We start from the raw sequence: 22,469 nt of genomic DNA, 5'->3' as shown, positions 1-22,469 counted from the left end.
TCTGGCAGTGTTCAACGCAAGCTGCAACGAATGGCAGTAACTTTTTTATATAGCAAAGCGTGAAAACGATTGAAACTATTACTCACCAAATTCAATCTGCTGGCAAATACAGGCAGGTGTGTATGCTGCGCTCTGGTGTGCCCCGATGTGGATAAGGCCTGCTTTTTGTTTTCGCTGCTTTGCAATGCAACCGAAGGCTCTCCGAGCACTCCATGTACACGCGTAAAAGGAGTGCGCGTGTTTGGAATAATGGAACGCAGCTTGGGCCGATGATTGGTTCTCGTCAGCGAAGCATCTAGAAGGATTTGCTGTGTTCTTAAGTGCTCAGTTTACGTACTAAGTTAATCACATGATGATAATAATAATAATTAAATAAAACCTCCCGACTCCCCCCCCCCCCAAAAAGAATTTCTCCTCGGATCTACGCAATTCACTTAGGTCGCCCTTTTTGACTTCAAAACGGTGAATTTCGCCGAAAGGTGAGAGATTTTCATGCCTGTAAGAGTGTAGTTTTGAGCATGGACTATGGTTTTGAAATTAACGGTTTCACTCGCTCGTTGACAGCCCCCCGCCCCATTTTTTTCTCCTCGGATCTACGTGATTCAGAAGAATGATCCATTTTGATTTCAAAACGGCGAAACTTCGCCGAAAGGTGACAAGTTTGCATGCCTGTTAATAAGTAACTCCTAACTAGTAACAGACGGAGGGAGAGTGAGACTACACGATCGGCTCGGGACAGCTCATGTTTTTGTTTTTTTTTGTTTTACTGAAAAGAAAAAAAAAATCTGCGATGGACTGAGCGCGAAGTAGCAAGGGATCACTGTATACGTTTTGTCATATTTCGTCTTAGCTCTTCGCGTCTCCATCGGTGTTTTTCTGTGTGCTCATTCGATTAAAAAACACTGCGCACACTGAAAATGAGAGCGCCACTGCCACTCACTGAGGGAATGTGCAATTACACTTTATCCTAGTAAGGCAAAAAAGTATGTTCCCGAGGCCACATGCGCCACACCCGGCATCGCTCTGCGCGCCCCTATATTTTAAGTAGTAGTAGTAGTGCTTTATCTAACCAGCACTAAAATTTTCAAATCCATGTAACCACAGCAAGTATGATTTAGTCTTTTATCTTTTTTTTTTTTTTTTTTAAAAATAAATCTCTGAAGCAGATATTTTCCAAAATTCTGTACATCAGTGTAAGTGACAGGTTGGTAAAAGGCTTAAAATTAATAAAAAGACCAAACAATAGTTGACATTTTTAATGTTTACATGATGCATAAAAATGAAATCATACATAAAAATATACACTTGCATTAAAACTAATGCACTGATAAGCTTCCCTTTGAAGCCAGAAAATATTCTTACATTTAATACATTAAATGTATTAAGATTCCACCACAGTGACATTTTACTATGACAATACAACAAATATATAACTACTATACTGTGGGAAAAAGTTCATTTCTTTCTATAGTAAATAAACTTTTCCATGATATTCTAATTTTGTTTACAAGGGGTTGTCCATGCAGGAACAAACTTAGGGAAAAAATTCTAAAAGTTTTACATAAACATAAAAAAGTAACACTACATCAATACAGATGATCGGATTAAAATGAGTAACAAGGCATAAACTGATTTCAAACATGACGACCGAGTACAAATATTGCTGGTAACTCTTTCATACAGGTCTCCAGACTGCTCCTAAATGGGGGCATTCCACCCCTAAAATTTGACACAACGCAAGTAGATTTTTCATCTAATTGCACCTGTGCAAGTAGGACTTTTGCAGATTAAATTTTTTTATTATTAGTCTTTTTTTTTGTTGTTGAGCTAATAAAATCCTAATCTACACTAAAGCCTAACTTTTGGCGGCAAAGCACAAATAAGTTAAGGCATTGCATTTATCAGCAATCTAGTAAAAATGAGGGGAAATGAAAATATTGACAGGTTATTCCAGCTCATGGAAAGGTAAATTCAAGACTTCTTAATGTTGTTTGAGACTGGACTGAAACTTTGCATACTGTTGCTTTTTTAGTCATGTCCCGGGAATCATGCCGTGAGGGATCTTAAACTGTGTAGTAAAAATGTCTCGTAAAATTCTTTAGTCTGGAGCCCTGTCATACAGTTATATTCTCTAAGATTTTACAATTAGTTTTGAACAGGAACTGTCTTACACAATGGAGTGACAATTACAGAGAATTAAAAAAATATATAGTTTAAAAGGTTGGCTTAAACACAAAAAAATACAAGTAGTTTGCCACCATGAATTTAAAAACAAAAAAAAGTCCCCTTATGCTCTCCTTTACACAGAACACACTCATTTTTAATTTATTTTGATATGATTAATTAAGCAAAACTGAGTATAGTACTAGTCTTCCTCTTCTTCCTCATCACCACCAAATGACAATAGGCTGCTATTTTTCACCTTTTTCCCAGGATTCACATCCTTCTTCTCTTCTTTCTCGACTACATTTCGTGGCTTCTTGCTGGAGCTGGCAGTTATGCCTTGAAATTTATCAGTGGAGGAGCGCTTTGCTGGTTTCTTGAAGATGATTTTACCATCAGCGGGCGCCTCGTCACCTGTGAGGAATAAAGAAGTCTGAGTCATAACGGCAAATCTTTCGAAATCATCCATCAGAATTCAAAGCAGTTTACCGTAGAATGCATAAAAATTAGTCAACTTTTCTGGAATTCAACATATCGCAATCACCAAGTTCTTACAGTAAAAATGTTTCTCAAAAGAAGCACAAAAAGGTCACAACTGTCCATCATGCATCATAATATGGAAAATGTAGAAGACTTATGTTGCACATTATCGACATTACAGTGACCAAAACACTTTATGAAGGGTCAGCTACTCGTAAAAGGGATTTTCTCAATAACTAAAAAACAAAACAAAAATATTGATCATAACCCGAAAATTGACGGTCGGAATATTGTGTACAGTGTTATGAAAAATTATCCGAACCTTTTGGAATTCCTCACATTTTTGCATAAAATCCCCACCAAATGTGATCTGATCTTTGTCAAAATCACACAGATGAAAAATCTGTCTTAATGAGGATTGTATCCAAACAATGATAGAAGGGGGGAAATAAGTAAATGAACCATCACATTTAATATTTTGTGCCCCCCCCCCCTCCCCCTTAAAAGCAATTAACTTCAACCAGACGTTTCTTGTAGCTGCAGATCAGTCTGGCACACCGATCAACACTAAACTTGCCCTATTCTTCTCTACAAAACTGTTGTAGTTCAGTCAGATTTCTGGGATGTCTAGCATGAATCGCTGTGTTTAGGTCATGCCACAGCATCTCAATGGGGTTCAAGTCTGGACTGTGACTTGGCCACTCCAGAATGTGTATTTGTTCTTCTGAAACCATTCTGAAGTTGAATATTTCTGTGTTTTGGATCATTGTCTTGTTGCAGCATCAGTCCTCTTTTTACAGACGGCCTAAGGTTTTCCTGCAAAACATCCTGATAAACTTTTGAAGTCATTCTGCCATAAATGACTGCAAGTCGTCCAGGCCCTGAGGCAGCAAAACAGCCCTAAATCACGATACTCCCTCCACCATGCTTCACGGTGGGAATGAGGTGTTTATGTTGGTGAGCAGTTCTAATTTTCCCTCCACACATGACATTGTGTGTTACTCCCAAACAACTTCAACTTTGGTTTCATCAGTCCCAAAAAAATTTTGCCAAAACTTCTGTGGCGTGCCCAAGTGCCTTTTTACGAACATTAAACGAGCAACATTTTTTTTTTTTTTTAAAAAGACAGCAGTGGCTTCCTCCATGGAGTCCTCTCATGAACTCCATTCTTGGCCATAGTTATACATAATGGATGTGTGCACAGAGATATTGGACTGTGCCAGTGATTTCTGAAAGTCTTTAGAGGACATTCTAGGACTCTTTTTTACCTCTCTGTGTATTCTGTGCTGAACTCTTGGCGTCATCTTATGTGGATGGCCACTCCTTGGGAGAGAAGCAACAGTACCAAACTCTCTCCATTTGTAGACAACTTCTCTGTCCACTGATGAACATCCAGACTTTTAGAGATGGTTTTGTATTTTTTCCCAGCTTTATACAAATCAACAATCCTTGATTGCAGGTCTTCAGAAAGCTCTTTTGACAGAGCCATAATGCAAGGCAAGGCAAGGCAAGGCAAATTTATTTATATAGCACAATTCAACACAAGGCAATTCAAAGTGCTTTACATCACATGAAAACCATAAAAATCACATTTAAATCAACACAACGTAAAAACCAAGACAAAAGATCGCATTTAATCACAGAATAAAAATAAATAAATAAAAATAAAACAAAAATAGAAATAAAGCAAAAACTACTACTACTAATAATGATTGAAATCAGCAATGGAGATAAGCACAAGAGGAATAGAAGGCAGGTAGATTGAAATATATAGACAGTTATGGATATGCAGTGCTAAACAAAAGCGTTTTTAGCCCTGATTTAAAGGAGCTAACAGTTTGAGCATACTTCAGACGTTCGGGTAACTTGTTCCAGAGGTGAGGAGCATAATAACTAAATGCTGCCTCACCCTGCTTGGTTCTTGTTCTTGGAACATGCAGAAGACCCGTTCCAGACGACCTTAGGGGTCTAGATGTCTCATAGGAATCTATCAAGTCAAGCATGTATTTTGGTCCAAGGCCATTAAGTGTTTTGTAGACGAGCAGTAGTATTTTATAGTCTATCCTTTGACTCACTGGAAGCCAGTGTAGCGATTTCAAAACCGGTGTAATGTGGTCCAGCTTCCTTGTATTTGTGAGGACTCTGGCTGCAGCATTCTGTACTAGCTGCAGCTTCCTGACTGATTTTTTATCAAGACCTGTAAATATACCGTTGCAGTAGTCCAATCTGCTGAAAACGAATGCATGCATAAGTTTTTCCATGTCTTGTTGAGTCAGAAGCCCCTTAATTCTGGTTATATTTTTTAGGTGGTAATAAGCGGATTTAGTGACGGACTTTAGATGGCTATCAAATTTTAGGTCTGAGTCAATAATTACGCCAAGGTTTCTGACTTGATTTGTAGCTGTAAGTGACATTGTGCTAAGTTGGCTGCTTATCTTTGACCTTTCCTTTTTTGGCCCAAAAATGATCACCTCTGTTTTCTCCACATTTAACTGGAGAAAATTCTGGCACATCCATTCATTGATTTGATGAATGCATTTACTCAGGGAGACTAAGGGACTATAATCATGTGGGGACACAGAAATGTACAGTTGTGTGTCATCTGCATAGGCGTGATAGGAGATGTCATACTGTTCCATTATCTGAGCTAACGGAAGCATATAGATGTTAAATAAGAGCAGTCCAAGAATTGACCCTTGAGGGACTCCACAAGTGAATTTGGTTCGTTCTGACTGATAATTTCCGATTGACACAAAGAAATCCCTATCATGTAAATAGGATGTGAACCACTGAAGAATAGTGTCAGTAAGCCCTACCCACTGTTCCAATCTGCTGAGTAGTATGTTGTGATCAACCGTGTCAAATGCGGCGCTGAGATCCAATAGTAGCAGAACAGATGATTTGCCTGCATTGGTATTCCGACGAATATCATTTAGGACTTTGATAAGCACAGTCTCGGTGCTGTGTTGTGGCCGAAATCCAGACTGAAATGAGTTAAAAAGATTGTTTTGGATCATAAAAGTCTGGATCTGTTCAAACACAACCCTTTCGATAATTTTCCCCAGGAATGTCAGATTTGATATTGGCCTGTAATTACTAATGGTTGAGGCATCCAGATTAGGTTTTTTTAGGAGAGGTTTTATTACTGCAGTTTTTAAAGTCTGAGGAAACTCTCCTGTTTGGAGGGAAGTATTTATAATCTGAAGTATGTCTGGGGCTATGCAATGAAAAACAGTTTTGAAAAAGTTTGAAGGAAGGATGTCAAGGCAGCATGTTGTGGGCTTTAATTTCGACACAATTTCTGTTAAAGTGGCATAGTCCAAGAGGCTAAACTGTCTAAGATTGACGTGGGGGACATGTTGGGAGGCATTTAGTGTAACATTTGTTAATCCGGAGTTGCACACAGTCTGTCTAATCTTTAGTACTTTGTGTGTAAAGAATGCTGCGAAATTATTACAGGACACCTCAGATGCCAATTCTTGAGGTATTGATGCTTGTGGGTTTGTCAGTTTGTCAACAACAGAAAATAGTGTGCGAGTATTGTTGGTGTTTCTACTAATGATCTCTGAAAAATATGATTGTCTAGCATTTTTCAGTTCCTGGTTGTATTTGCGAAGACTCTCTTTGTAGATATCATAAAAAACTAGGAGTTTGTTTTTTCGCCATCTCTGTTCTGCTCGTCTACAAACTTGCTTTTGTTTTATAGCTAGTATGGCATTTCTCCAGGGTGACCTCTTCTTTCTTGACAAAGTTTTTGTCTTAATCGGGGCAATAGTGTCCATTACAGTCATCACACCGGAAATGAAACTATTTACAAGTTCTTCCACTGGAGCTATTGTAGGGGTTAATAATGAGGCATAGGCCTGTGTGAATAACGAACATGTGTTATCACTTATGTAACGCTTCCTAATAAACTCTGTTTCCCTTTTCAGAGGATGGACAGGGGTGGTCATTTTAAACATAATGCAGTAGTGATCAGACAGAGCAACATCATTCACTGTGACCTCAGAGATGTTAAGACCTTTGGATATTATTAAGTCCAGTATGTGCCCTCTGTTATGTGTTGGAACTGTGACATGCTGAGATAAACCAAATGTATCCAAAATATTTAAAAGCTCTCTAGCACATCCTTCTTCAGGATTATCAACATGAATGTTAAAGTCACCCACTAAAACAACACAATCAAAGTCCATGCACACGGAAGACAGTATTTTGGTAAACTCATCAAAAAACATTGTGTTATACTTCGGTGGTCTGTAAATTGTTACCAAGGCAGCTCTGCAAGGGCTTTTTAGCTGAATGACAATATACTCAAAGGAATCAAACTGACCACATGAAATATTCGTGCATTGAAAACTGTCCCTGATCAGACTGGCAACCCCACCTCCTTTCTTATGGGTTCTTGGCACACTAAAGAAATTGAAGTTTGCGGGGGTTGCCTCGATCAGAACTGTCGAACTCTTATCTTGATCTAACCAAGTTTCTGTTAGGAACAACATGTCAAGGTTATGTTTGCTGATAAAATCATTAATTAAGAAAGATTTGCCAGCTAAAGATCTAATATTTAGCAGAGCCAATTGGAGATGCCAGACTGGATTCACTGGTGAGTTTTGGGAATGACATACTACGGTTAACAGGTTGGCAGAGTTGATTGAACGTTTTTTATTTCTCACCAGTCTAGCCCTTTTTTTGTTGTTTATCACCACTGGGATTGTTGAGCATACATACTGTACTCCATAAGGCCCCGGCTTTGCACATCAGACAATGCTTCTCATCAAGACAATTCTTACCAGGTGTGTGTTTTATAGTGGGCAGGGCAGCTTTAAACCACTCATCAGTGATTGGGCACACACCTGACTTAAATTGTTTGGTAAAAATGAGTTTCAATTAGGCCTGAACGATATATCGTTTAAACATCGCCATCGCGATGTGCGCATGTGCAATAGTCCCATCGCAAGGACGTGCGATAGTTTTTTAATTTCATTTTTTTTAATCCACAAACGTTTGTTTTGAGGAAGGAGAGGGGAAAAAAAGCGCACAGCTTCTCTTTCTCTCCAGCAAGTCATCGGCTCCTCCCCCTCCCCCTGCAACAGCGGAGTGGAGGGAGGAGGGGCCGAACAGCAGAGCGGAGGGAGGAGGGCCCGTTCTCAAAGTGAAAGCAAGCAATCAACACGTTGGAGGAGCAAGGAAGACTGTATCCAAAAGGAGTTTTGGAAGTATTTTGGCAAGAACAAGACTATAAGGGACAAAAAACAGCCCTGTCGACAGTGCCTCGCCATGGTTGCCTCAACAAGAAGTAATCTGTCAAACATGTGGGACCATTTAAAACGCAGGTATCTATGCATTCCTGCTACGAGCTCCCCATCAGAGGCTTTTTAGCACAGGTGGGAACATTGTTACGTGCCAACGTTCTTGTCTCAAGCCTGCTATAGTGGATAAACTAATAGTCTTGGCCAAAAACCTATGAGACCCAGTTGAGAATTGCTGAGCAAGGAAGGTGGACGATATGCAGACAAATACATAACACAGCTGAAGGAATGTCTTTTCTTCTTTTTATTCATGTGACAGCTATCAGGAAGGCAGGAAATTTGGGAGTTAAAATGGTTGTTATTCATCACAGTTATTTGCAGTTATTCAGTTCAATTATTTACAAGTTCAATTGAGTTTGTTTCTTTTATATTTAAATTTATTGTAAACCGTATTTTTCAAATAACTATATATAGTACAGCTGCACATAAAGTTTTGATACTTAATATTTTTGTTGAAATATTTTTACAACTTTGTTGCCGTTTTGCAGTTTTATATTGTTATATTTTGTGTAAACAACTCAGGGGACTAATGCACTTGCACTTTTATTAGTCAGATTTAATATTTAAGTTCAAATATGTTGACAACTTTGTTGTTTAACTGAGGTTTTTATGTATTGTTATAGTTTGTGAACTCTTTTGTCATATTTAATATTTTTGTTCAAATATGTTGACAACTTTGTTGTTTTACTGAGGTTTTTATTTATTGTTATAGTTTGTGAACAACTCTTTTATTTGTCATATTTAATATTTTTGTTCAAATATGTTGACAACTTTGTTGTTATTTTACAGAAGTTTTTATTTATTGTTATATTTTGTCAAAAACTTAGGGGACTAATGCACCTGCTCTTTTATTTATCATTTAATGTATTTGCTGCTGTTGAAGTGTAAAATATTGTATTCAATAAATGATCTATTTTGTGCAGACATGACTTCCTGGATACCTTCATACAGAAATCTTCATCATTCACAAATTAAACGGTATTATATGAATACACTGTGGTCACGGTGTGTTATGTAAAGTATTTCCAAACAGCTATTCAAGTCATTTAGTGAAAATTTCTTTAAAAAAGATAGATCTTTTTTTTTTTAATATCGCAATATAATATCGCAATATATTGCAAACCTAAAAAAAATCGCAACAATAGTTTTTTCCAATATCGTTCAGGCCTAGTTTCAATTGCTCTTTAAGTGTCCTTAGGCAGAAGGTCCACTTACTTTTTCCCCCCGCCTTCTGTCATTGTTTGCATGCTATCCTCATTAAAATATGATAACTTTTTTTCCTGCCTTCTGTCACTGTTTGCATGCTATCCGAATTAAAATATGACACCTATAAATGTTTGGGTGGTTTTAGTTAAAGCAGACACTGTTTATACATCTGTGTGATTTTGACAAAGATCAGACCACATTTGATAGTGATTTTATGCAGAAATGTGAGAAATTCCAAAAGGTTCAGATACTTTTTCATACCGGTGTATGATCTACCCGCGTTTCTAAAAGTATTAGTTAAAAATCTTTACTTTTCTCTTGTTTGCCTTTAGATTTTGATTCTTCCTTGAGATCTTTCACTTCCTCTGAAGTCAGGTCTCCGTCTTGAAGGACAACAACTTGAGGTAATTCATCCTCTCGATCACTTCCACTGTCATCGTCCAGTGATGGCATCTCCTGCCGCTGCATGGATGATAAAAACAAATGAAATAATAACTAGTGCTGCGTCACCAGTAGGTGAATGGCGAGATAGTGTAAAGCGCTTTGAGCGCCTTGAAAGGTGGAAAAGCGCTATATAAGTATAACACCAACACCAACAATGTACATAACTACTATGAAATAATTGAAGTCTGTCAGAACCACCTTGATTGTGAAGGTGTTCAATGGCTTCCTCCTCGTGACCAAAATGGACGAATAATTACATTTAAATATTTATTAGCAGGTTGGTTTCTATTACATATGTGTGTTTCAATGTTTCAAATGATTAAACATTTTCGTGACTGCTACCTCGCAGTGTGTACAACAAACCTTAGTGTCAACAGTCGGGCCTTCTTTGTAGCCAACATCAGTTTTAAACTTCGTGAGAAAGGAGGGCTCCGCTGGTTTCACCCAGGAAACACCACTGCCTTTGCTCTTATTCATCACGGCAAACTAAAAGACAATTAAAGCTGGCAAATCAGGTAAAATTTTGGTAAACCGCAAACAGGCGCAAATAAATACGTCATTAAAATGCGCCCACCATATCACATGACCATTGGGGGCTTCTGCGATTGGTAGAAGTGCGGCGAAGCATGTATAAAGTTTGAGAGGACGTGATCCAGATAACGTACAATTCCTCCAAAATAATACACTGGAATGTCAACTTTTATTCTATATTCGTCGATGTAATTGTTCAAAGATTAATTTATTCATATGAAATATACAAATATATTTAATTAAAAAAACCCAACAAACCACATTATTCTTTATTGTGTCACATTTACGCACAAGCTGCTTTTGTTTTGAAAATCATGTATTGGTTTATAATTTTTTGACTCTAACAAATATTCTAATACTGTGAATGACAGAAGGCAACTAAGGCGCTCCACCTGACTCAGGGATGATATCTGGTTCTTTTTACGCATTTCTTGCTGGTTGTTTGGGTGCTGCCGCCTCTTTATCGGCGAAACTCACCCTTGGCGCAGACTACCTGATGGAAATATGCCAAGCTACAGTAAGCGGCACATCCGGAGCGCAACACGATGGACCTACTGTTTGTTCTTGGGTAAGAATTCAAACTTCAAACAAAACTCTTGTGGATGTGTTCTACTCTGACTCATTGATGCCTCTTTTCACGTGGGGAGAACTGCAACCTTCCAAGAATAATGAAAAACAACAGTAGAAAATCTTGCTTGAGGATGCTTCCTGATCATCATGTACTTGTTGGTGAAATTGTTTCACTTTTGCTGCTGTCATACGTAATGACATTTAATGGAAATGTTTGCAGCTGCATATCCCTCTGCGGTTGATGTGCATGGGCTTGATGTTCCTCTGCAACGCTGTCATGTGGACCTTCTTCTCCAAAGCTCTTCGCTACAGCTCTTCTTCAGCCATGGCCACTGCGACCACGAGCGCGGGCAACTTTATCTTTTCAGTAAGTCGTCCTAAACACTACACTGCTGGCCAAACGCACCCTTGCAATTCTGTCAAATAATGCTCAATTTCTCCCAGAAAATTTTTAGTTGAAATCTCTCGTCATTTTTTCCCCCCGTCCACATCTAGGGAGGTTAGCCACAGTGCCATGGGCTTTACACTTATTGATGACACTGCACACAGTAGACACAGGAACACGAACTCACAATTCTGCTTCTCAAGTCCTCAGACAGTTCTTTGGTCTTCTTTCTTTTCTCCATGCTCAATGTGGTACGCACAAAGACACAGGACAGAGTTTGAGTCAACTTTAATCCATTTTAACTGGCTGCAAGTGTGAGTTATACCATCACCTGTTATGTGCCAAAGGTAAGTAACAGGTGCTGTTAATTACACAAATTAGAGAAGCATCACATGATTTTTCAAAGGGTGCCAATACTTTTGTCCGGCTCATTTTTTGGAATTTTGTGTAAAATAATTATTTTATTTTTTTTCCCCCCCATTCTCTTTTGTGTTTTTTAATTGCAAGCAAGCTAAATGAAGATATTACTACCAAAGTATTTGTAATTGTAATCATTTTCTGGGAAAAATTGAGCAATAGCTGACAGAATTGCAGGGGTGCCAATACTTTTGACCAGCAGTGTATGTGGATGTGAGATGTAAAAGTGCATTCTGACATCACTCTTATGTATGCATTTAGGCCATACTGGGGAAGCTCATTTTTGGAGAGAGTCAAGCAGGTCTGTACTGGTTGGGAATCTTTCTGACGCTGTGTGGGATGGTGGTGCTTCATGGATCCAGGCCAAAGGAGGACCTGCCACAGGAAGAGGGCAAAACCGACTAGTATTGTCTTATAATATTATTTTTTATTGTTAATCATTGTGTGTAAATACGAATTATTTACCAAAGATTTTAGACTTAAATTGATGTGGAAGGAGTGTTTACTGTATGTACCGATCGAATCGGGCCATTTTTCAGACGATCGGGATTGAGTGAAAAGAATCTGGTTTGTATTTAAAAAAATATACTGTATTTATGTTTTTCTGCTTCATGCTCGTACAGCGCCACAGCCTCTCACCCTCCCTCCTGCTAAGTAGTGCGGCTAAACTTTCCAGCTTGCGCTTGGTACTTAAAGTTAACGATGACTGACAGGTTTGTAGCTTTGATCTTGCCAGAGAAGCTTGGTAGCTCTACGATCAAATCCACAAATCTGTCATTTTTTGTTAAACTTGCATGTGTGCTGTGGTAACACATTGAGTAACTGAGAGGCTTTTCTCTGCAGCGTGAGAGTCCAAATGTGACGTTACTCACTCAATGAAGCATTTAATAAAGACAAGCATTTTTCTGTTATTCTTGTTAAAAAATCATTCACATTCTGAAGGTGGCACGGTGGGACAGTAACATGTTTGGAACTTTTGTTCGGTATTGGATCGAGACTCAGTATCTGCAGGTTCTCAAAATAAGGTGACTGACTCTGGTACAAAAATATGCGATCGGGACATCCCCAAATTAAGTATTAGAATTATGAGACTGAAGAACGACAAGAGAGATATGGATTAAAAGCCATATCCCGATATATTTAGGCTGAATATCAATATGCGACCTATATCCTGATATCTTCCTTGCTATGAGAGAGCAAATGGTTAGTCCAAGTCATAGCCAAATATGACATTACCATTTTTATTGAAAACGGCTATTTTAGTAAAGTGATTTAGTGCTGCACCGGTTAATCGATCAACTTAAGTAATTCGATTACAAAAAAAGATTTGAATTAAATTTTGCTGCTTCGAGTATTCGTTTAAAGTGCCGTTTAAATGGTTTGTTTTGAAAGTGTTGCATTTAGTTTTATTGATTCGGGTGGATACACTTTGCCTGGCATGGCCAGACTGTTCTCCCTGTATTTTTTTCAAACACTGTGAGAACAGCCTGGGACCCACCTCATTAATGGCCTCACGAGCCGAACGAAGTCCGTGCAATCAGATTTGATTATTTCCGTGACGTGTTCTTAACAAGCAAGGTCACTCTTGCGCGTCGGAAGTCGTCACCACAAAAACACAGGAGGCGAAAGGGAGAGCTGAGAATATGTTCCAATCCACGGTAAAATCAGTTTTAAATGACCAAAAACACATTGACACAAGTTATTGACATCAGTCTGACTCGCGCTAGCCATGTTAAATAAACGTCTCTGTTCTCCACTTGTGCCGCGCTAGAGTTGTCGCTTTACCAACGTCACGTCTGCCCGTCGCTGATGTGTCCAATCCGCTTGTCTGTTTGCTGTGGTTTGCTCCGCCATGGGAATTTGATCCACGGGAAGGTCGCCAGAATCAATCGCTCGAATAGCGGTGAATCTGGAGTTCCAGGCTAGGATACACTGCCTTCTAGTTGCAACAGTGAATATAACATTCAATTCACATGGCTGAATCCAGCTACTACCTGTTAAGAGCAACATAAGCAAAGTTTTGTTTTGAGCTAACGTTTTTTTTAATGCATTTGTAATCTAAGTTATAGGTATATTTCACCATTTTTTGTGGGAATATGTATTAAACCATTTGTTAAGAGCATTGAAAAAAAAAAAAAATTACCATTTTACAGCATTTAAGCTAGCGGACATTTGCTACTTAAGTTAGCCAATTGTTCTTGTTCTTTTTTTGAAAATATTTTTTATACTGTTTGAGGCTCAGCTCAGGTATTTTCATTTTTTATGTTCCTTATCCGAACATAAAAAATAATCGATAGCTGCAGCCCTAAAGTGATTAAATGAAAACAGAAATACTATGTAATAACAGGAGTGCCTTATTTGAAAATTAAAGCATTGTAATGTGCACATTTAAACTATATGTACGACAATCTGATTTCATATCACATTAAAAAATATCATTTTTATACCAAATCATTATCCCTTGTTTAAAGTTATAAACTTGCCATTCTTTTAGATCTATTATTCCCTGGTGTAAAAGTACGCAAATCATTTAGTTTCATTCTGGTTTTAGTGTGATTGCAGGATTTACAAAGTTAATGATTAACATCTTTATTGTAACATTAAAAGTTTGGGTCATTATACGTTCTTGTGTTGCTATAAATACTTTTCAACTGAGAGTTAAGTGCTTAGTAACGTAGCTGGAACTACAGAAAACATGCTATAAGGGCTGTTCTAATATGTATATACTTGTGCGAAACTATTGAATATTGAACAGAGTAAAAGATCTGTGGAATAAAATGTTTTTAACCAATCCCTTGATTTTTTTTTTTTTTTAATTAAAAAATGAAACCCACAACAATCACATACAATTGAATTCCAGAACCCGTTTAATGAGTTAAGAGTTGTCATTCTGCAACCTCAACTTATAGGAAGAACACAGAGAGGCACACATAAGACACAAATAGGGTTAAACATATGACAAAACATTTTAGCACACATCAGGAAAGATAAGGCACAATGGTTAAGATAAGAGGAGATACAATGTGCTTCGGAGTATCGGTGCTACAGTTGGTGTTCATCTCAGGCTGCTTTGTCACGCACTTCAATAAGGCCAACTGGCAGTAGTGGACGGAACCCGCCACAGTAACTCCCTTCAAGTGTATATGGGAAATCCTTGAAAATAAACTACTTCGGAATGGGCACAATCCTTTGAACTGAGGTTGACTTTGGAAAATCGCCAAATACCGTATCATTGTGCAAAGAATCGATATTGTATCAAAAATTGTGTTACACTAACTTTGCTGCTGCATTTGCATAATTTCAAAGACTACATTGCATTTTAATATTGACACTTAATTTGTAAATTAAACCGGTTTGCTACTTATGTCTATTTACATTCTTGTATTTACACTTAGAAATGCATTTCTTTGACATAAATATAGTACATTCATTCAAAAATATCCAAAACAAAACGCTGTATTTATGTGGTTCAGTCAAGACAATGAACATGATCACACTTTTTCAGTGAGTTTATATTAATTATTGAATTTTGGTGTTTTGTCTACAAAAATACAAAGACAAAAAATAATAATTTTCTTGCACAAACCATTTACAACAATACAGAAGGTAATTTACAAGTGTGAAAAATGAAGCAGCAAGTTAGTATAACGAAACATTTGAGTTTCCAATAACTTCACAGGTTCTTTGTTATTAAAAGACTTAATAGCATCAGTTATTTACAACAAAGCAATATTAGTATTGGTGCGCCAAGGACCCATGAGGTGGTTTGAGGAACGTAATTTAAGACAAAAGTAGTGCTTTGTTACCCTCTTATGGCATATGTGCTCACGTAGGTTTGCTGTACTGATGAAAACTTTGGTCACAACTGTATAAGTACTGCATACAGTACTTTGCCCTGAATGGAACTGTAAACATGCATCGAGTCTAGGGGTGTCCAAGTTATTCCACAAAGGGCCGCAGTGGGTGCACTTCTTCATTACAACTGATCAAGAGGGCACATATTCACAAATCTGTTGTCTTATGTAGCTATATTTATTCCCACATAATTGTTCATTTTACCCTGGTCTATTCATTTCCATATTTGTGTTACTCACTACGTGTTTGGAAGAAGTGGGAGCTTTTCTTCTAAGGTTATTGTAAGCCAATAACAACATACAGCAACTGCCTTGTAACTTTCCACTGTTTTGTGAGCCACTTAGGGGCGAGACACATTGGAGGCGACTGTGTGATGAAGTCAGTGAAAGGTGGCGGAGGAAGTGTCATGATTTGGGGCATTTTTTTTCTGCATTCGGCCTCTCATACAGCTACATGGCAGAATGAATGCAATTGTTCATCAGAGCCTCCTTGAGCTGTCACGATGACATCGATTCAGAAAAAATTAAGTTGTTTATAATTTGTTCTATTATTTTGATCTCCAGTGTACAGGGGTTGGACAAAATAATGGAAACACCTAAAATTTTGACATTATAATCATTGAACATAATTGTTAAAGAATGGCATGAGGAACATTCTAATGAAGTTAAGCATCTCGTATGGCCGGCACAATCCCCAGACCTCAACATTATTGAGCATTTATGGTCAGTTTTAGAGATTCAATTAAGACATCAATTTCCACCGCCATTGTCTCTAAAAGAGGTAGAGGGTATTCTAACTAAAGAATGGCTTAAAATTCCTTTGGAAACAATTCACAAGTTGAATGACTCAACACCTCGGGGAATAGCGTACCGCATGAATGCTATTTTTAGACCGGACGTCGCCATCTTAACCTGGAAGTGGGTCAAGATAGTCACGCCCTCGCATACAATTAATGTTATTACTGCTTGTTTTCTGCCAGTAATCTTTCAGAAATGAAAATGCCGAGTAAACACTGCTGCTATGGAACTTGAAGAAACGACTCTAGACATTACGACATATGAAGGGTGTTTTCTTCTTTTCCCGAAGCCAAAAACTCAGAGGAAAAAAATGTGAAGAATGGATCAACTTGTGCGGACGGCAAAAGACAAGTTTAATGCCAGCAAGGTGAAGCCATTCACCTTCATATGCAGTAAACATTTTGTTGGGGGCCATGGTCCCACAGAGGACGAAGAGGTAAGCCATTTTGATATTTTTACTTATTTTTTAGGGTGGCGTTTTGCCGCGCTGCTTCTGACTGACAAAGCAGAAAAAAATTAAAATGGTATCTGTCTGCCACTGTTGTGCCGTTACCACTGTTAAAAATGTTAAAATGACTTTTACTTTACATGTGAATTGTCTTGTTTTGTATTGTGTTACTGTCACTTTAAATGAAGACAGGTTGTAGTACCAGAAATGGCCTCTGACTTGCCATGTGACCACAAAGTCAGGAAGTTAAGTGTCATGTGACCAGAAAAAGTCAGGAAGTATAACAAGCATGGCAGCAGGACTTGTTATTGTCTCCTCTGTCAATCTAGTTGAATCTGCAACCATCTTATGCTTTTGATAGCATCGTCGGTACGTATTTGATTTCTAAGATGTCATTTTGCATATATAGATCATTATTTGTGGTAAATTTAGTTATTGTGGAATATTATGTTTGAATTTATTTTGTCATTGTGCCTGATGGTTGTAGCGTTCGAATTAGCCAGTTAAAGAGAATAAATACAAGTGATAATAATTAACAAAGACAATTAATAGTATAAATACATGTTTAAATAGCAGTTAAAAAGCAGGTTGGTTTATTTCATTCACAAATTCAGTGCATTTACATTGTATGGGAAAAAGATATTCATTTCATTTATTGTGTGTTTCAGTTTTACTCTTTACACGATGTCAATAAACCTGTGGACAATGGACAGCTGTCTTCAGAGTCGTGATGTCACTAAAGAGTTATCTAACTGCCGAGTAGTATCCAGCGTTCATATACCGAGGGCAGTACAACTGTCGTTACCTTTTCTGTTTAAAAAAAAAAAAAAAACTTGTGTGTAAATAAATTATATAATTAAGATTTGTTACTGAAAAAATTAAAAAGTTAAAAAATTAAAAGTATTCATTGGCTGTCACTGAGTAGCATTTGCGATCGCTACACAAAAATAGCAATGTAAATTGCCCCCAAGAACGGACAGAGACGTAAGACAACCAGAGGATATAATATATAGGAAAGACAGGGCATATGGTGGTAAAGGATAGATTGTTGAAACAAGAGAATATCACTGTCAGTGGCATAAGGCAATGCACACAATAAAAAGGTGTTGATAAAAGCTACCTCTGGATCAGGTCGGCTCTTTTTCCCGTCTTTTTCAGCCCTCGACACTCAAGCCATCTCTTTAACTGAACATTTGTATGTTCTTCCACATCTTTACCAATGAATTTGGCACCAGGGACATAATTTTCGGACAGAATTGGTAGGTTTAGCTCAGTTCGTAAACTATTTCCATGCATTTACTATTAGGGACAAATGGGAGGTTTACCTGCCTAGCAACAATTGCTAACATCATGACTTTTAATGAGCAAAAGTGACGCTTTGCTTGCAGTACGCCATTGAGGCTGTACTTGCCACAAAAGGTGCACCTACACCATATTAAATTAGTTTTTGTTGATTTTTAAAAAGAGGTTTCCATTATTTTTGTCCAACCACTTGTCTGTGTGTGTACATTGTATGTATATTATATATTTTTTTTAAGGTGGCACGGCTGGATACAGATATTCAAGGTGAGGCATTTCTCAAGTGTAATTAAAATATATAAATATATATATTCCCTTTGCTAGTTTCAGATAGTCAAACTGATTTAATATTTCACAAAAGACACCCGAAAGGAGTATGAAACGTATTTGTATAAACTTTGGTTGTCAGATAATAAATACGCCCCAAAACATATAAAATCAGAAAAGGGCCAAATCTTTTTTCAATACGCTGTAGATGAAGGTATAAAATGTATAGTATATTTAATAGGACTTTCAGAATTGTGTTAGAAAAAAAAGATGGTACCCCTGCATCTAGCTGTCTGTAGACAGTCTTAGTTGAGTGGGATCTCTATGATGTCCTCCTCAATGATTTCTCCCTGCACAGTGGGGACGAGCTCGCTGGGGGTCTTCTTGCAGCTCATCCCTGAGAAGGGGCTGCACCAGGTTAGGGAAAACGGACCGCCGAAAGCCATCTTCATGGCCTCCCAGCATGGCGCCTTCTCCCACTTGCCCGTCTCTCCTTTCAAGCGTTCGATGCCCTGCAGAAGACAGCGTTAAGGATTTCAGCAAAGGTTGATGTATATTTACTGTTAATCATTGCACGAATGGGACTCAGTGTATGACACAGTGGTGGTCTTTGGGTTATGGAGATGGAAAGCGTATTTATAGAATATTAACTCTTAATACAATACTCGTTTTAGGCAGTTTATATTAATTCTATTATTACATCTTAACACATATTGAAAGTAAATTACATGACTGGAGTTCATATCCTGGAGATGCTACTAGAATCATTGTTTAAACAAGCCTGCAGTTCTGAGCCACTTGGTGGCGCTTAAGAAAAACCAAGGGGATAATTGCCCGTTTGAGGGATAAACTTTTCATTGTGGGAGAGTATTGTATTAAAAGATGACATGACTTTTTTCGAAACATGCCCAGGATTCACTGAAACTATCATCATGCACAGAGAAAAGGGGGGAAAAACAATAATGACGGAAGCAAAGACATCTCTGACTAGTGTATTGTACTGTGGTGTTTTATTTGAATGTTTAATTAAGACCAACATGCATGCTTAAGATGTATGCATGTGAGACAGAGCAGCTTACCTCTGACACCATAAAGAGATATCTGCTCCAGAGAGCGTCATTTAACACTCAAGGCAAATGCATAAGTGTGGAGAGAACATTGAAGGGAAGGTGGTGCACATACAGTTGAAAACACAAGTTTCAATAAAATATGTAAAATCACGCAAAACCTTTCCTCTTTCAAATCAGTTAAGACCAAAAGTATTTGTATTTGTTAAATGTCCGGAATGCTAAATCTAGGTAACGCCATGACTATGGAAAATCAAAGGAAATCATATTATAATTCACTGAAGTCTGTTTATATTCGGAGACTATGAATTGCACTGTCATCAAACTTGCTAGGAGGGTGCATCTTGGCCAGAGGAACAACAAGTCTAAATGTTTTAATTGATTCATTCACAAATGGCCGTAAAATCAGTGAAAATGTTTAACTCCATTTGACAAAAATAATTGTTTCTATCTCAACCACCAGGCCTCGCCATTCCCACAGGGACCAACCGGTCCCCGTTAATTGAAACAGACAAATGCTAATTGATTTAAAGGTGCGATGAAATGCTACAAGTGACTTTAAAATTATTACGGACCTTATTTTTGCCACAAAAAAGGCTTAATAATGAAAATAGATACTAATTAGTCTTCCTATCTCAACTCCCTTTGCCCCTCCCACTAAAAATATCTCCAAACAGAAGATGTCACGCCCAGAATCAGCTGCAAATTTTTGTAGTATGCTAGTACGCTATCAATAGGCTTTCTATTCTTTTGCCATGTGACCGTTCTTTCATTCTGTCCATTAGGTCAACATGTACTAGCTAGCACAGCACTAGAAAGCAAGGAATGATCATCAAATGTTGATCAAGTATTTCCTTACTGTACATAAGTACATTTTTGTGTATCGGTACTTTACTTGAGTACAAATACTAAGTGGTACCTTTTACTTCACTACATTTTAGAGCACGTATCTGTACTTTTTACTCCACTACTTTTCAAATTGTCGCCTGGTTTAAACTTTACTTTTGTTCTTCTCTTATAGATAGTTTCGTTGTCATGCCTCCAGTGCAACCAAGAAGCCCTGTGCAACTATACCATTATTGAGCACTAGAGGGAGCAACACGAGTACAAGCAAGATTAGGCGAGTGAACAAGATATTGACCAATAAAAAAAACAACAACAGTGAGAGCAGCTCGCTTTCAAATGCACACTCTTGTACAGTAGGTGGGGGTAGGCATGTGCCGGTATGAGATTCTGACAGTATGATAACTTCAAGCAAAAATATCACGGTTTCACGGTATTGCAAATACAGCTCTAAAATATATCTTTTTTCTTTTTTTTTATTTTTCCATTGAACAGGATTTTTAAAAACAACATATTCGCAAATTGGAATATAAGTATAATGTTAAGCTAAAAAAAAAAATATATATATATATATATATATTCTAAATAAAATTAAATTGGCATTCTAATTATCCATGTTGTCTCCCTTGTCAACAAGCTTACATTACAGTAGGTTTTACCACTGCTAAACGAAGTACATACGCTGGAGTTAACTCTCGTAGCATGTGGGAAACGTTCATGACAGCGTTTACTAACCTTTAATTTTGTATAAATGCGAAATCATATGGGAGATATTGCCTTCTCTGGTAGCCACCACCCGCAAAAGTGTTTTACATGTCGGTTGGCCGGCTTAAGCCGCGGCTGTCTGTAATTTTCCTGAACCTGAAGTATTCCCATACCAGCGACTTCGTTTTCTTCAAAAGGGAACAATTTCAGGTGTTTCATGTCCTCCAGCCAACATGCAACACAACTGATTCACTGACACTGAGCAACAACTTGAGGTGGAGGGGGAGCTCAGCATTTTTGATACGCAAAAAATAGCTAATACCGTAGGGACGGTATGACGGAAAATTTTAGCAGTTTTGAAACCTTGACACTTTCATACCACGGTATCCCTTGAAACCGGCAACAGGCACATGTCTAGGTGTGGGTATGCACCTCATAGTTGCTTGCAATCCACCATTAAGAAAAGTTTTGGATTTTTTTTTTAGCTTGTTAAACTTCTAATTACAGCGCAGTCAATTTTATTACTTTTTTCCATTCTGCAAGGTTATATATTTATATTTAAAATATAATATATATATATATCACATTTTTTTGCATCGGAAGAAAATACTTTTTACTTGTAAATTTTAAAGCAAATCCTTTTGAACTTTTACTTGAGAAAATGTTTTGTTAGATACTTGTACTTTCGCTGAAGTATTTTTTGCCCCTGTATCTGTACATTTACTTAATTTAATAATTAAATAAAAATAGATAAAAAATAAAAATTGAGTACTTCATCCACTTCTGGTTGTGATGTCACACCCAGGATTCTGGAAAAAAGTGGGCATCTCTGATGCATTGTTTTGGATGGAATAACTATAAAATGGTAACACGCGGATTCAATTTGAGTGCCAAATTTGTTTTCTACATGTAAAATTACATTATTGCAGTCATTTGTTGACATGGTCACCATTTCTTAGGATCTGTAAACAACTTCATATTTTGGAGTAGCAATTGCCAGAGAAAGAAATGTCCTCTAATTTATCAATGTCCGTAAGCCATCAGACTAACGATGCTGTATGCATTTTGCAGGGGATAAGTGACCCTCCTGCCGTGAACTGTGTCAGTGCTTTTCAGATACATGTTATTTATTTTACAGGCCTCTGGGCGATAAAGAATATTGTGCGTTTCCACACTGTTGTGGTCAAAGAGGCGGGGCTGAGCACACAGCGAGGGTGGGTACTCTAGTAATCTTTGATTTATTGATTCCCTTGGTGATGTCTGACAGAAATAAAAAAACAAAAAACAAAAAAACTCTTTGATTATTGTTAAGTTTTTAGGAAAAAAAGGAAAGCTTGCGAACCGGAGACCCAGTACTGACAGCACCATGCTGTGGGGGGACTGGTGCATTTCTCAAAATAGATGGCTTCAAGAGGAAAGAATATTATGTGGAAAGATTTAAACAAGTCATAATTACTTTTCTAATCTTTGTAATGCCGTTACCGTTACTCAGGATATAAAGGCGTGCATTACTATGCGTTAGTACGTTGGTTGAATGACGTGAGAAATGTCTGCGAGACACGGAGAGAGCAGAGTTGGAGAGGGTAGGAGGGGAAGGGGGTTGTGACGCTGTTACAAATGCAATGCTAGGTGGCTCGGAGCGTTAGCATAGCATTCGCGTTCTCGTTAGCATTAGCTTTTAGC

At 37.8% G+C, this 22,469-nt stretch overlaps 3 protein-coding genes and 1 long non-coding RNA gene across 4 annotated transcripts in view; 2 read left to right on the top strand and 2 right to left on the bottom strand.

Annotated features, from left to right (window-relative positions):
* Positions 1-1,241: 1,241 nt before the first annotated feature.
* Positions 1,242-10,162, bottom strand: kiaa1143 (KIAA1143 ortholog). The gene is made up of 3 exons (XM_057833233.1): positions 9,966-10,162; positions 9,470-9,620; positions 1,242-2,577 (listed from the first exon to the last, which is right to left on the bottom strand). The coding sequence occupies exons 1-3, from the start codon at positions 10,077-10,079 to the stop codon at positions 2,366-2,368; spliced, it is 477 nt and encodes a 158-aa protein (XP_057689216.1). The 5' UTR covers positions 10,080-10,162; the 3' UTR covers positions 1,242-2,365.
* Positions 10,163-10,497: 335 nt separating this feature from the next.
* LOC130914634 (transmembrane protein 42-like) lies at positions 10,498-14,287 on the top strand. The gene is made up of 3 exons (XM_057834011.1): positions 10,498-10,701; positions 10,924-11,070; positions 11,767-14,287. Exons 1-3 carry the CDS (start codon positions 10,537-10,539, stop codon positions 11,908-11,910), a joined length of 456 nt encoding a protein of 151 aa, XP_057689994.1. The 5' UTR covers positions 10,498-10,536; the 3' UTR covers positions 11,911-14,287.
* Positions 13,599-22,469, bottom strand: part of LOC130914632 (palmitoyltransferase ZDHHC3-like) — a 54,650-nt gene continuing 45,779 nt past the window's right edge. Inside the window, exon 7 of the mRNA XM_057834009.1 lies at positions 13,599-18,683. Coding sequence (XP_057689992.1) covers positions 18,477-18,683 — 207 coding nt within the window. The 3' untranslated portion in view covers positions 13,599-18,476. The remainder of the gene's footprint in view (positions 18,684-22,469) is intronic.
* On the top strand, positions 16,287-22,360 carry LOC130914635 (uncharacterized). The gene is made up of 3 exons (XR_009062978.1): positions 16,287-16,974; positions 17,274-18,716; positions 20,260-22,360. It is a non-coding gene; the product is annotated as an uncharacterized LOC130914635 (long non-coding RNA).

The sequence above is a fragment of the Corythoichthys intestinalis genome, chromosome 4 (assembly GCF_030265065.1).
Source record: "Corythoichthys intestinalis isolate RoL2023-P3 chromosome 4, ASM3026506v1, whole genome shotgun sequence".
In the NCBI taxonomy this organism is placed as follows: Eukaryota; Metazoa; Chordata; class Actinopteri; order Syngnathiformes; family Syngnathidae; genus Corythoichthys; species Corythoichthys intestinalis.
Note: the sequence above shows the minus strand (reverse complement) of the source record. Positions and strands in the feature narration are given on the sequence as shown.

What these genes read in the sequence shown, in the direction of transcription:
- LOC130914634 (XM_057834011.1), top strand. Translation starts at nt 10,537, where the DNA reads ATGATATCTGGTTCTTTTTACGCATTTCTTGCTGGTTGTTTGGGTGCT. An exon ending in GACCTACTGTTTGTTCTTGG is followed by an intron (nt 10,702 to 10,923) that starts GTAAGAATTCAA and finishes AAATGTTTGCAG; the next exon opens with CTGCATATCCCTCTGCGGTT. An exon ending in CGGGCAACTTTATCTTTTCA is followed by an intron (nt 11,071 to 11,766) that starts GTAAGTCGTCCT and finishes GTATGCATTTAG; the next exon opens with GCCATACTGGGGAAGCTCAT.
- kiaa1143 (XM_057833233.1), bottom strand. Translation starts at nt 10,079, where the DNA reads ATGAATAAGAGCAAAGGCAGTGGTGTTTCCTGGGTGAAACCAGCGGAG. An exon ending in GCCCGACTGTTGACACTAAG is followed by an intron (nt 9,621 to 9,965) that starts GTTTGTTGTACA and finishes TCATCCATGCAG; the next exon opens with CGGCAGGAGATGCCATCACT. An exon ending in TAAAGGCAAACAAGAGAAAA is followed by an intron (nt 2,578 to 9,469) that starts GTAAAGATTTTT and finishes TATTCCTCACAG; the next exon opens with GTGACGAGGCGCCCGCTGAT.